Consider the following 14,976-nt stretch of genomic DNA (forward strand, 5'->3'; position numbering starts at 1 on the left):
AAAGGTCAGATAATGTGATGTTAGGAAAATTAACCCTTAAATATGTATTTTAATGTTTTCGTTTCTTTCATGCATGTGTTTCTAACGCATTTATAAGATTATTTCTTTGTTGCTTTGTATGTCCCTCCCCCACAGTGTAACCCCCGCTTTCACTATATTTGATGTCAGTATAACATGTGGAGGAGATGGGGACAAACAAGTCGTTTAAGGATTCAGGTGGACCTGTTGCAACAATGAGAAGTACAAAATGTCATGTCAAAACCAACTTTACAATGTCGGTGTGGGGGGGGGGAGGGGGGTATAATTGGGTGGGGGGAGGGGGGAGGCTGGGAAGGGAGGTGAAGGGTAAACAAAGGAGGAGGCTGCAATGCTTGGTAAGAAATGTATGCATCATCCTGCCCATGTAATTGTAGCCCCTCTGTACAATATGTTCTCAAATAAAATAAAATAAAATTAAAAAAAAAAAGAAACTGTCATCTCTTTTTCAAGCAAGCAAACTATTGACAGATCTTGGGTGGCTCATTCACCAGGCTCCCATAACATAAAGCTGATGAAATGCATTTTCCCTCAGGCCAAGAATTGAAGATCTATGGCCTATGTCATCTGTTTCTGTGAATACCAAAGATTACAATTATGTTTTGATGTTAATCCAACGACTACAAATTTCTGGTTGCAAAGCATACTGTGAAAATGTGAGTGACAGCATAAATCTTTTCCAAATTGAATTCGACACAATTGGAAAGAGCTGATGTTTTCAAATATTGTTAAAAGTCTCTGAACAAGAATAACTCTCTTATTGAAGCCACTTTCTAGAGTGACCTGTTTGGTATGACAGACCAGAAGCCATAATGAAATTGAATTCCTCCCAACTGCTTCACTGCCTATGACTGTGTTACATTGCTTAGAAACAATCACCTCCAAGGCCTTCTTGTCCTCATACATGAACTGCACAGTAGGAATTCCAAGATCGTTGATGAAGTACTGGGCATCACCGTGGATCTGTACAGAACTGACATTGTTCTCCCAGCAATGTGCTCTTCTGGTACAGTTGAACTTAATTTTCTGAAAAAAAAAATTAAATGTTTAATGGGTATTATGTTTTGCAGGCAATCTCTAAGTCATTGCTGCTCAATATGGTCCATGGTTCAGAGCATTAGTGTAGCGGGGGAGTGTAATACTTAAAACCTACATTCAGAACTACCCTGTAATAGCACTCAGACATTTATCCACAGAAGAGTAAGTCAGAAAATGATAGAAACAATGTACCATACTCTTTACAAGTGTCCAAGCTTTACAAAGAGCCCGGATGAGCCACAACTGGATAATGTATCAAGAATGGGTCATATACACACATATAAATTCTTGTATGTATATATATATATATATATATATATGCTACATATATATCATTACATAACATACACACAAAAATGGAATATTATTAACCAAGAAAGAATAAAATATAAAACAGATGGGTCTGCCATCCATTACATTATATGGAATATATTATATGGAATCCACTATAGTAAGCAAAGTAAGCCAGATTCAGAAATAATTTTTTTTTTTGGTTGGTCGTGGGGCTTAAACTCTGGGTTTGGGCGCTGTCCCTATGCTCTTCAGCTCAAGGCAAGTGCTCTACCGCTTGAGCCACAGCACCACTTCCGGTTTTCTAATGGTTATTGGAGATAAGAGTCTCACGGAGTTTCCTGCCTGGGCTGGCTTTGAACTGCGATCTTCCGATCTCAGCCTCCTGAGTAGCTAGGATTACAGGCATGAGCCACCGGTGCTTGGCAGAAAGAAAATATTGTACGTGTTTTCTCCTTTAGAAACACTAAACCTAAGGCAGAAATATGTGCGTTCACACCTAAGCATGACACATGAACACACACACACACACACACACACACACACTTATATATATACCTATGGACACGCACGTATATGAACATCACATATCGTTCTGAGCACAGACTATGCAGGTAAGAAACCTGATAGGACCCGTTGAAACAACTTGTAGGGGAACAAGAATGACTGTGAGGGAGTGGACAGCTGTGTAGTGTGTAGGAGCTAACAGGTGGGGTAGGTGACAATAGAGAAGAAAGGAGAGCAATATGGTCACAGTACTTCCTATACATGTGTGGAAATGCAACTGTGAAGCTGGCTGAAACTGGTTTGGGAGAGGGGAGAGTAGGGGTAAATAAGGGGGGACTCTAATCAAGTGTGTTTATATATATATATATTTATGCATACATATGAGTATATATAAATGCTCATATTAAAAATGAATCCCCTTGCATACCCAATTGATGCTAATAATAATAAATAAAATGTATGGCTAAGGAAACATGCAAGTGCTCAGTGTTTTGTGTGGTGGACATGTTTGGAGTTGGAGGCAGGACTATCGAAACCCTGTTCTGGGGTCCTGATACTCACCAAATTGTGACAGGCTTTGGCCAGTCATGGTTGCTGATTTCGCTTTTGAAGTATTTTATTGTACGTGTATTTTGAACAGAACAATTTTAGCTTAATTTTTTTTAAAAAGGAATTTTGACTCATAAATGTTATACTTAGAAGTTTTTCTATTAAAGGATAGAAAAGTAGCATGTAACTCTATTCTGAAAATATTTTTCCTCAAACTATAGACCAAGCAAGGAAATTCATGCCTATCATCTCAGCTACTCAGAGCTATCTAGAGAATCATAGTTTAAGAACAGTCCAGGCATAACATTTTGAAGACTCCATGTAAACCAATAAATCTGACCTCTGTTCTATTGTAATAATTATGCAGGAAGAATGAGTAGGATCTCAGTCCAGGCTAGTCTGAGTAAAAATGTAAGACTCTATTTGAAAAAAGTCACCAAAGCAAAAAAGGCTATAAGCATGATGCAAGTAGTAGCCCAACTACCTCGTAAATGCAAATCCTAATACAACCAAAAACATAAATGATAAATAAGTAAATTATTTTTGAAAGAGCCTACAGAAAGAAATCCTTCATTAAGTTATATGTACAGAGAAGCAGCCATAGAGAAGGGAAACTTAAGTCTGTGCCTCTGTATGTGTGTGTGTGTGTGTGTGTGTGTGTGTGTGTGTGTGTGTGTGTGTGTGTATGTGTACCAGCTCTGGGCCTTGATGTCAGGTCCTGGGCACTGTCCCTTAGCCTTTTACACTCAAGGCTAGCATTCTACAATTTGAGTCACAGTTCCACTTTGGGCTTTTTGCTGGCTAAAAGGAAATAATAGGAAATAAGTCTTCCCAGGCTGACTTTGAACAGAACTCTTCTGATCTTAGTTTCTTGAGTGACTGGAATAACAACTGTGAGCCTTTCAGGCCTAGCTAGGTATTTCTTTTTTATTTTATTGTAAAGGTGATGTACAGAGGGGTTACAGATACATAATGAGTACATTTCTTATCCAACAGTGTTACCTCCTCCCTAATTTTCTACCATTTTCCCTCCCCTTGACTCCACTTATTCCCCAAGTAGTAAAGTTCATTTCCAATATAGTGTCTTATGATTATCACTATCGCATTGGTTCACACTTTGTCTTTTGCCTAAGTAGCATTGTCTAGCTTATAAAAACAAATGCTTTACTTTGCAAAAAATAATTAAACATTAAATACTATGAAAGGCTTACTATTTTATTATCTTTTTAATATTTTTATATTGTAAGGTTACTGTACAGAGGAGTTACAGTTACATGAGTAAAGTAATGAGTACATTTCCTATCGAGGATTGTTACCCCCTCCTTTGTTTTTCCCTACTATCCCTCTCTCCCCACCTCCCCAAATCCTCCCCCCACCTCCATCAAGTTGTAAAGTTCATTTTCAACATAGTGTCTTGTACAACTCATTGTTACAGTGGGTCATCCTATATCCTTGTTTCAGCATTTTGTTATTTCCCTTCCCCTCACCAAATTAGAAAAATGTATATGCAAGATGCATTCACCAGAATCAAATACAGTGACAACAGAAGTTATACCATGGAGGAGGAACATACAAAAGAAACAAAAAAAATCATATAGTACATTGAAAACAACAGCAACAAAGAGAAACTTCTTATGATTAATTGTTATCTTTAAGTAGTGGTACAAACTGTTTTAATTCTACATGTCAGTGTATGAGTTGAATGTATCCTAATCAAATATCTCCCCTTCCTTCATTCTCTCCTATCTCCTCCAACCTCATCCATCCCTCCAAGTTACTTCATCCATGTTCACATATGTACATTGAATATTATGACTCACCCAGCCTTCTTCTCTCCATTTGTCTATTCCCCTTCCCATAACTCTGCCCCCCAACACATGCTCTGGCTTCCTACTATTCATTTTTTATTAAACTGTAAAAACAAGTTTTTTATAGCTAGCATTATTAAAAATGCCTTCTTTAAGTTGTTCTGAAATCTAGAGTCTATGCACAATGCAGGCATCCTAGTCATGAGACAGAAGAAACCTAGTTTCCCAGGCAGTTGCTGTGGGTCACGGGTATAACATTTACTGTCAGGCATGAGGTAGGGCTCAGGGCATCTTGTCTCTGAATCATTACACTGACTTTGTTACTTTGCATGTTCCTTTACCATGGTATCATTCTGAAAATAAATTCAAATATATCCTTTCAAAACACTTGAAGGTCAAAGTGTGGTACCATGCACTGAAAATGATCCTATCGGAAGAGACTAGAGGATGGAAGAATGGAGAGTTCGAGGTCAGTCTGTGTTGTATAGCAAGATGTTGTCAGGAAAAGGAGAGAAAAAAGAAACAAACAATGACACACTTATAAGGTGCAGATTAATATTAAGAATGTCCCTGATTGAGGTCAGGGACCTATGAATTTAGGACCCTATATTGCTGCAATATTGTATGTCATTAAAATCAGGGTTGAGGGGGGAGATGGGAAGAGATGGGAAGGGGAACAAAGGAGGAGGCAGCAATGCTTGATAAGAAATGTACTCATTACCTTGCTCATGGAATTGTAACCCTTCTGTATGGTATTTTTCACAATAAAAAATTAAATAATAATAATAAAAAATTAGGATTTGATAGAATCTGGTATTTATTTTGCTAAATGCCTAGGAGATGAAATGGAAGATCATTATTTAAGTGTTCTGCATTTTCTTTTTTAAGGTAGCATCTGCAGCTTTTGCAGACAGTACGGACACTTAACGCCAGTTTTAATACAGAGTTGACTTCCAATGATTTTGTATAAATAACTCACTAAATACATTGGAGCTCCTTAGCTACTCTCCTTAGACAGATTTTTGTTCTTTACAGAAAAAAATGGCATGTATGAAAAAGCTGACAACTCAATTCTACCCTATGTGTCTGTCAAAGAATTAACTTGTTAAAATAAACATATTTATTTAAGTACAGACATTGATATAATTTTCATTTTGTATTAAGTGCAAAAGAAAACACCAGGTTCATTTGCAGTATTCAAATCCTAGTTAATGACATAAAACAGATCAAATGTTCCCTGGACACCATTCGGTCAATTTGAATGAGAAGATTGAAGATTAGACACTACTGACACATTCTTTAAAACATTCAAATTCAACTAGAAAAAAGAAAACAGAAGTACCATAAAGTATTCAGAAAAATATGTGTTCTTAACATGTTATAATAATGCTTATTATGTTTAATAAATAGAAATTCTTTATATATAGTCTAACACTTTGGAGTATATCTTCTCTGAGAACACTCAAGATCATTCTATGCCCTCCAAAGTGTATATAAAACTCCCATGGGTGTAAAAACATCAAGAATTTAAATATTACCAGATGTCTAAAATATCTAGCGCTAATGCTTCTCATATATTTGTCTCTAAAATAATTATTTTTTCTTCTCTTCTCTTTTTATTTTCTTTACTCTTTTCTTCTTTTCTGATCTTTTCTTCTTCTTTGTTTCTAACAATATTTCTAATTTATCCTCAACATTTTTTTTGGATTAGGACATTCTATATAAAACCAGTATGGATTTTCTTCAAATCTCTCTGCTCTTAGTATAACTTGACTTTAATATTTTCATTTCATTCTATTTTCATGGTTACTTCTAGCTACAACATTATTTACAGAAAACTAGAAAGGTCATATCTGGCTTTCAGGATTATATTCTTCTTCCTTACTCTAGTTGGTTGTATTTCATCAATTTTCTGAAAACTCCTTTTCCAAAAATTTCTACTGCTACTTCTGTCCTGTATGAACTCCTTTAGTAAATCAACTAAAATAGTGACAGTGTATTACCAAGAGAGAATTAAACTTATTCTTCTGAAGGTTAGAAGCTATGAGACTATGTATGTAGTGCTAAATATGGATTGTTTACAGAGATGGGATAGGAGCGAATTGGATGATCCAAGGGTAGTTAGGGCTATTGATTCATGAGGTCTTGTCAGAGTCAAATCCAATTGGATGCTATGCCTTCAAGGAAGCCTGTGCAAGGTTAGAGGCTCCAAAGATGACACAGAGATCTCTGGGTCATCCTTGGAGCCAAGGCTCCCATGATGAGCCCTGACTCTCAATGAAAATCTTGCAATAATCTTATCTCTATACCCCCAACATAGTTTCTCTCTGTCCAACACACACACACACACACACACACACACACACACACACACACACACACAGGTTTATTTTCTTCTTTTTTCTTTTTTTGTTGTGATATATTGTGGTTATTGTGATATATAGAGTGGTTATGTTACATAAGTAAGGTAATAACTACATTTCTTGTCAGACTTGTTACCCCTTCCCTCATTCTCCTACTTTCCTGCCCCCCACACTTAGATTCATCAATGATAAAAGAAAATATATTAGCTAGATTTCTATGCTATTGTGCCTTTGTTCCTCAGTAGCCACAATGTCATATACTGCTCCTGAAAGTATCTCCAGTATTTCCTCACAACTTCTACGCTGGCTGCCAGGGGTTCAGATGTAGAATTTTTAAGACACAGGAGGCTGAAATCTGAGGATTGAGGCTCAAAGCCTACCTGGGTAGAAAAGTCTGTAAGATTGTTTCTCTAGCTAATCAGTAAAAAGCCAAAATCAGAGCTATGGCTGAAGGGATAGAGTACAACACTTGAATACAAAAGCTGAGGAACAGTGCACAGTCCTGAGTTCAAGCCCCACTATAGGCAGGTGTGTGTGCACGTGCACACACACACACACACTCACTCACAGAACCCTTTCTTACATAGAAAATGTTCCAAGTCTTCATTGCAATAAAATCAGAGTCAGAGGTGGGGATTTTACAAGTCAGTAGAGGAAACATGCTAGCATACACAAAGCCCTGATTCCCAACCCTAGCACAAAAGAGTAAATTCATCAATGATATAAATAAATGAATATCAATTAATTCTGGGTCAAATTCATAGATCTGTGGTGAACTTAATGAGCATGTTTTTTCACACAGCACTGCAGTGTATTATCAGATCCAAACGAAGTAAGCAATGTTCATCTACTCAACCCCCACAAGCCCAGATATCTGAGATGGAGACGAAAGAAATGTTGATTTCCTTCATTTTATTAGAAGTTAAGCACCCTGGGAGAGGGAAGGTTGGTAACAAATTTGTGCAGGTCAATTAACTTTTTAAATTTATTTACAAGGTTGAATAAGTTCATATTAAGTATTTCATCTCAGGAGTTCAAAATGTTCCATATTTAATGTTTGATAACAAGCATTTTTATTCCAGTTCATAAAATCAGCAAGTTCAGTCAAAGACCATGGTTGTCACTGGTTTAATTTTCTACCACAAGTCTGTCAAGGACTTGAAATGAAATCAGGCCATGAGCTCTGTACACACACAAGTTAAAGCTCTAAGGCAAAACTTCAAGTATAGGACATAAAAGTTGGTTGTTGTTGTTGTTTTCTTCCTTCCTTCCTTCCTTCCTTCCCTCCTTCCTTCCCTCCTTCCCTCCTTCCTTCCTCCATCCCTCCTTCCTTCCTCCTTCCCTCCCTCCTTCGCCCCTCTCTCTTTCTCTCTCTTTCTCTCTTTCTTTCTTTCTTTCTTTCTTTCTTTCTTTTCTTTCTTTCTTTCTTTCTTTCTTTCTTTCTTTCTTTCTTTCTTTCTTTCTTTTTCTTTCTTTCTTTCTTTCTCCTTCCTTCCTTCCTTCCTTCCTTTCTTTCTTTCTCCCTTCCTTCCTTCCTCCCTCCCTCCCTCCCTCCCTCCCTCTCTCTCTCTCTTTCTTTCTTTCTTTCTTTCTTTCTTTCTTTCTTTCTTTCTTTCTTTCTTTCTTTCTTTCTTTCTTTCTTTCTTTCTTTCTTTCTTTCTTTCTTCCTTGTCTGTCAGTTGTGGGTCTTGAACTCAGGGCCTGGGCACTATTCCTCAAATTAATTCTAGAGAAGTGGCTCCAGGTGATTTTTCTGCCTGGGCTATTTTCACCACATTTCTCAGCCTCCAGACTAGGATTTACGATGTGAGCCACTGGCACCTAGCTCTTTTGTTGTTGTTGTTGTAATACTGATGTTTGAACTCAGGGCATGGGCACTACTCCTTAGCTTTTTTGAATCAAGGCTGGAACTCTACTACTTTAGCAAAAGCTCCATTTTTTGGCTTTTTGGGTGTTACTTGGAGATAATAATCTCACACACGTTCCTTCCTGGGATAACTTATAAATGGTAGTATCACTAGTTAATGAGTAAAAAGCCAAGTTGCTAGGTTTACAAGTGTCAGCCAGGGGCACCCTACTTCATAAAAGTGAACTATGAAGAAATGAAGGCTCATGATTTCAAGGCTGAGCTGGGAAAAGCTAGCCTGAGATACTATCTGCAAAACAAACGAAAAGCACAGCTCTGAAACATGACTCCAGTTGTAGAGTGAGAGTCTGAGACCCCAAGTTTAAATCACAGCAGACCAAAAATTGAAATTAAAATGAGCAGGAGAAGTAAGCAGGTATTTTTCTCGAGGGAGGAAGAGACGTAGGTATATTATTGTCATTCTCTCATAGAAGACTGAGTCCCAACAGCATGGGGCTCTGTAAAGATCACTAAAATGGACACACTAAATACCAGGAAATTGCTTAAAGAGAACAGACGTCCAAGAGCTAGACAGTAAAGACAGAAAGTAACACTATTAATCCTTATCATAAATTTCTCCAAGACTATGCTTACATAGTATGTGTTTGCATTTTTGAGACAATCTAATTTTCCAAATGTGCTGAATATGAACTCTCTCACTTAGCCCAAGGAGACAATTAAATTAGGACTTTCCATTTACAAGTAGACATGGTATTAGATTGCACAACATAGTGCTCTTATGAGATGGAAAGCTGGTATTATTACTCCATTTTACAGACTAAAATATTTGTCCCTCTCTAGAGATACAGGCAGCCAATGGAGTTGTGGGCAGGGATTTTTTAATCTAAATTGTCCAGCCTCTCTGTCAAGCATAATGACTATACACAAAATCATATGTGTACACACACATGCATGCACACACACACATCATTTAACAAAGGAAATGAGGAATGATTTCCTCAGTTTATAGAGAGCTATTAGACTGCTGAAACTAAATTAAAATTATCTTTCAGTTTAGGTAAAATGATGATTTAAATTAAGGTTAAAAGATGCCGTAGATATCTGCTATACTTCAGTACTTCTTTAATAGGTTTTGTATTGGTCATTGCAATAAACCATTTCTATGTGAATTGCAAACTATAAGTACAAAGATAAACTCAGCCCTTCAAAAAACTGTATCCTCTTTCTATCCAAACTCGATAGGAAACATATTAAGAAGGTACATAGGACCACCAGTCCAAACACCTGTGAGATGGGGACAATTCCCTTAGAACCTTTAAGGACCAAAAGGAACAAAGGATAGATTTTATGTCTCCATGGAGGATAATAGCTCAAGCCCCACCATGCTGGTCTAGTCTGAGGAATTGGCTGACATAAGTTCGACTATTATTTCACCAGTACTTCTTGAAGTTTGTCTCAAATAGCTTCTCCTAGCCTCACAGGCAAAGCTATTTAAATAATTTTGTGTCAGCATTTCAGTGAGAGATTCCAGCTGCCAGACGTTAAAAAAAAATTGGCTGGACAAGGGGAAAAAACCACCGTAACTGCTTTTCAAATCAACATTAACTATCTTAGGCTGCAAGTATTTTTAATGAAATATTTAAGCAAATCTTTCTATAGATGAAACAATGTAGTGACTAGGCTTAAAAAAAAAGTTGAGCCATGTAAAAAGAAAGTATCCCCAGAAGCAAGGAAAATGGTACAATTGTTTTGCATGTATTTAGACTCATTCGCTAAACTCCAGGAGGAAAAGGCTGCTGTCCAGGCTATGACCAGGGTTTCAGGGCAGTTGTAAATCAGATGGGTATGCTCAGGTTCCTTAGAGGTGATTCATTTAATTTTAGTAGGGCACAGGGAGAAAAGGCTGAAAAATGCGGACTTGGCAAGCAGGAGGGCAAAAGGATGTGGACAGCATAGCATCACACATTACCATTTCAAGCAAGCTAAATGCTGAGAGTAAGAAATTGGACAGAGGAAATAACACCATCAGCAGGAATGTGTCTCAGTCTGACTGATGGTAGAGTCATCCCATGACCTTAAAACTCTGGATCAAAGAGCTGCAAGAGGAACAGAATCACAACTTTGGAGGGCAAGGTTATATCACAGAGGCCCAGACATTACCACCAGCTGGAATGCAAAGCCAGTCTTCAGGCTAGGATGCTTTGTACCAGACATAAGCCCTATTGTTTTGGTTAGAATGTCTTTCTCAGGGAGTCTTTCAACCTTTCTCTTCTTCATATATTTTTCTGACTCTGATATTTTTTCTTGAGGCCAGAAAATGTATCCATCTTTCCTTTTGTTTTGTTTTGTTGGTACTGGGGCTTGAAGTCAGGATCTAGGTATTGTCTATTAATTTTTGCTCAGTGGTGGTCCTTTACTACTTGAGTCACAGCTCCAGTTCTGGAATTTGTTGGTGATTGTTGATGAGAGTCTCACAGATTTTCTGCATGGTCTGGCCTCGAACTGTGATCATAGGATCTCAGCCTCCTTAATAGCTAGGATTATAGGCGTGAGGAGTCAGGCACAGCTGCCCATCTTTCTTTAGTTTTCATATCGATCAGTACAATAAAAGTAAGTGTTATGCCATTTGTAATGCTGATGACAACTCAGGTCCTATCATTGTTTTCCAATGTGAAGAAATGGCAAGCAAAAGCAAAAAGAATTCCATGAGTACTGTGTAGCTTTGACTTAGGTGTGCACCTCACCTTAATGAGACTGAATACTAGCCAACCAGCAAGACCTCTGAAGTTACCTTGAGGTAGTTCCTTAAGTTTTAACAATTCAGATGACATTCTCCTCTTCTCTTTAGCAGGCAACACCAGTTTTCAGGTGATCTGTAAATCTCATCGAGCAACTAGAAGAAGTCAGAATGTGCTGACATCAAAGAGTACCCTGTGAGGAGCAGGGCCTTCAGATATAAATACTAAATAGTCATCAAAGTCATGACTTAGAATAGATTACACAGGAACCTGCTAGTCTTGCATTTTATTTGAAGGAATATTGATATCTCTTCTCAGCCAAGCAATGACTTCAATTTCTAAGCCTTGACTACTCCAAATATGAAAGGGATAAGTAAATATGAAAGGAACAAAAGAAAAATGCAAATATTTCTTAAAAGGTTGATAGGAGTATGTTAAATAATGCATACAAAATTTTCTCCACCTAGTGCAAAAGGCTGTGTAATATATAACAGTAAGTGCTATAAATTATCATTACTCCTAAAGTAGCAAGCACACATACGCACACACACTCAGACACACACACATCACACACACACACACACACGTCCTGTGGGTTTGGCAATATGTTCCTAGCAAATCTGTCTAAAATGATTTTCCCCTGCCTTCTAAGTGGTAGAAACAATTTACAAAACAATCTTTTCCAAGGTGACATCCAAGGTTTTCCTAATAAATTCTGTTTTTATTGGCTTATGTTAGTTATACAGGGGGAGGGAGCATTTAATTGCTACACCCCCACGTGTTCACATTGTATTCTAATCAATTTCACCTCCTTACACCTTGGTGTGAAAGGGGGATTTTGTTTAACTCATTTTCTTGTTCAAACAAATCTCTTCACCAAATATGAACTATTTCATGTCACAGTTCTCTCATATTCTTCTTTAGCTGGGCACGTGGCTCTGGAGGCCCCACCTACGATCCTAGCTTTTCAGGGGTAAAAATCAGAGGATCTTGTTCAAAGCTAGTTTGGATAGCAATGTCTATAAGAAACTTATCTCCAATAAAACATCAAGATGCTGGAATGGAGGTTTGTCTCTGGAGTTAGTGCTATCCTTGAGAAAAAAAAGTCTAGTGAGAAAAAGATGTCTTAGATTTAAGCCCCAATACGGACACTAATTAAATTAGTTCATTTTCTCCTTAAGAAAACTGAATACCCTAAAATGTTATATATAATGTGTGTATATATATATATGTATATATATGTATATATATATATATATATATATATGTTCCCTATTGTAAAATGAGTTTCCCTTTGAAACCTTCACAGAATGTAAAAATGGGGAAGATTTTCTGAAATTTTAATGGAGTTGGAGTTGTGTAAATTATATTATACTAAATATAAGCAGAGAGAAAATTTGAATACATTGTATAACTTAAGCTTCATATCTTATTATACTTTTATTAAATATTCAACTGTTAGCAAAGCAGTAGATAGCTGTGCAACAAAACAGATATATTCATAGAATGTTTCTTTAATGAATTATAAGAAAGAAACATGCAGATTTTTGACAAGAACATAAGAGTAAATCTCAATTATATGAAAGTAGGGCTGTATATTTCAACAAAAACTACATGTTCAATGGTTTAAAATACTAGTAGTAGGAATCAAATAATTAAGTGCCCTATGTCATTTGCAAACTATTGAAAATATTCATGTAAAATTCAATATTCTGTTTTTCCCCACTGGAAGACTGGTAGAAGTGGGAAGAAAAGGGAACAAATCAGAAATTATGTATTCAGAGTACATTGTACGTTCAGAAACTTTATGTAAATAAATAGTCACATTTTATCTCTTTTGATTCCTCATAGAATTTATACTTCTACAAAATATTCTTTATAGTCATTTTGATGTTTGCATAAAAGTCTGGTTATAAACAGTATTGTCCCTATAGTATTTATCATGCACTTTATATACATATTTTATATGGCTTTGAATATTTACATAGCTTAAATATCTGTAGCACTTGTTTATAATCCATGAGGGTTTGTGCCAAGGTATTCAGTGGATATCAGAATTGTTGGATAGCAATGAAACTTACACATAGTGTGTTTTCCCAGTAAATATACTACTAGATAAAGCTTTCTATATACCTTAGGGAGAGTAAGATATTATCCAAGATGAACAATGATAATGTAAAGAAATGACGACAATATGCTATACTACATTTACTATGAATTTGGTCTTCTCTCAAAGTGGTGGGTTCTCTTTATCACTTCAATTAAGAATGTGAAAGCTTCTCTATGCCTGTTCCAAAAGCTCAATAACACTAACTCCAGATATGGGGTCATTGGTAATTAAAATAAGGGTCACTCAAACACTGAACACTGGGATATTAGAAGAGTAATCATAACCAGGATGGCTTCTAAATAACTATTGAACAGTTATTACATATACATGATATATATGTGTGTGTGTGTGTGTGTGTGTGTGTGTGTGTGTGTGTGTGTGTGTGTGTGTAAACAGTAAAATAAGTTTAACCAGTCTTCACACTTTTATGGGATCCATAAGCAATTGGTGCAAATTATTCCTTCCACATCAGTTATATCTAATCAAGTAAGGCACTGATGGCTTATACTTCTAATTCTAGTTACTCAAGAGAGTGAGAGCCAAGGATTGAAGTTCAAAGCAGCACAGGCTTTTTTGGTTATGCATTCTAAATCAGTACCTGGTTAGCTGTAATCTAAGCTCTAATCTAATCTAAGCATTTCAATTCTCTGTACTAAAATGTATTGATTTCTTTTTTGTCAGTCGGGGGCCTGAACTCTGGGCCTGGGCACTGTCTTTCAGCTCTTCAGCTAGTGCTCTACCACTTGAGCCACAGCACCACTTTTAGCTTTTTCTGCATATGGTACTGAGGAATCAAACTCAGGGCCTAATGCATGAAAGGCAAGCACTCTACCACTGAGCCACCTTCCCAGCCCCTAAAATGTATTAATTTTAGGATTACAATGCCTGTAAGTGAAATATGCCAAAATGCCATCAAACAATATTTTACTATTTTAATGATTAATGAATATAAACTTTGAATACCTGACAAAATTATTTTCATGAAAATGTTCTTAAGCCAGGAAGTGGGCTCATGCCCATCTACTGAGGAGACTGAGATCTGAGGATGTAGCTTCAAAAGTTGAAAAGATATCAGGAAGGAAAATTCATGAAACTCATAACTCCAATTAACCACCAAAAAGCCAGAAGTGGATCTGTGGTTCAGGTGGTAGAGCGCTAGTCTTCAACAAAAATGCTTGAGTACAGTTCCCAGGCCCATAGTTCAATCTCTAATACTAGCACATACACACTTATTTCTCCCATAAAAACAAACAACAACAAAATATGATTCTCAGCTTCAAATAAATCCTCAAATTCACAAAGCACATATTTGTCATCTTTTGTATTTAACATTGTGTGCTTTATTTTGAGACCACATCTTACTACAGAGCTCAGGCAGACCTGGAAATCCTTATCTACCCAGCTAATAAGATGGCAAAGTAGGAAGGGATGGCTCATAGACTAATAGCAATGAGCTGTTTTCTTTAAATTATATAACCAGAATTCATGGGTAAAACATTGTTTAAAAAAATCTGTGTGTGTGTATGTGTGTGTGTGTGTGTGTGTGTGTGTGTGTGTGTGTGTGTGTGTGTGTGTGTGTGTGTGTGTGTGTGTATGTGTTTGCTCATCCTGGATCTTAAACTCAGGGCCTAGGTATTGTCCCTGAGCTTTTGTGCTAAAACCAGTACTC

The 14,976-nt window shown here is 36.9% G+C and overlaps 1 protein-coding gene across 1 annotated transcript in view; it reads right to left on the bottom strand.

Moving 5' to 3' along the window:
• Window positions 1-915: 915 nt before the first annotated feature.
• Window positions 916-14,976, bottom strand: part of LOC138804428 (inactive N-acetylated-alpha-linked acidic dipeptidase-like protein 2) — a gene marked incomplete at its 3' end in the record, with an annotated part of 713,471 nt that continues 699,410 nt past the window's right edge. Inside the window, exon 10 of the mRNA XM_069988683.1 lies at window positions 916-1,062. Coding sequence (XP_069844784.1) covers window positions 916-1,062 — 147 coding nt within the window. The remainder of the gene's footprint in view (window positions 1,063-14,976) is intronic.

This window comes from Dipodomys merriami, unplaced genomic scaffold, assembly GCF_024711535.1.
Source record: "Dipodomys merriami isolate MVZ:Mamm:240054 unplaced genomic scaffold, mDipMer1.0.p SCAF_363, whole genome shotgun sequence".
NCBI lineage: Eukaryota > Metazoa > Chordata > Mammalia > Rodentia > Heteromyidae > Dipodomys > Dipodomys merriami.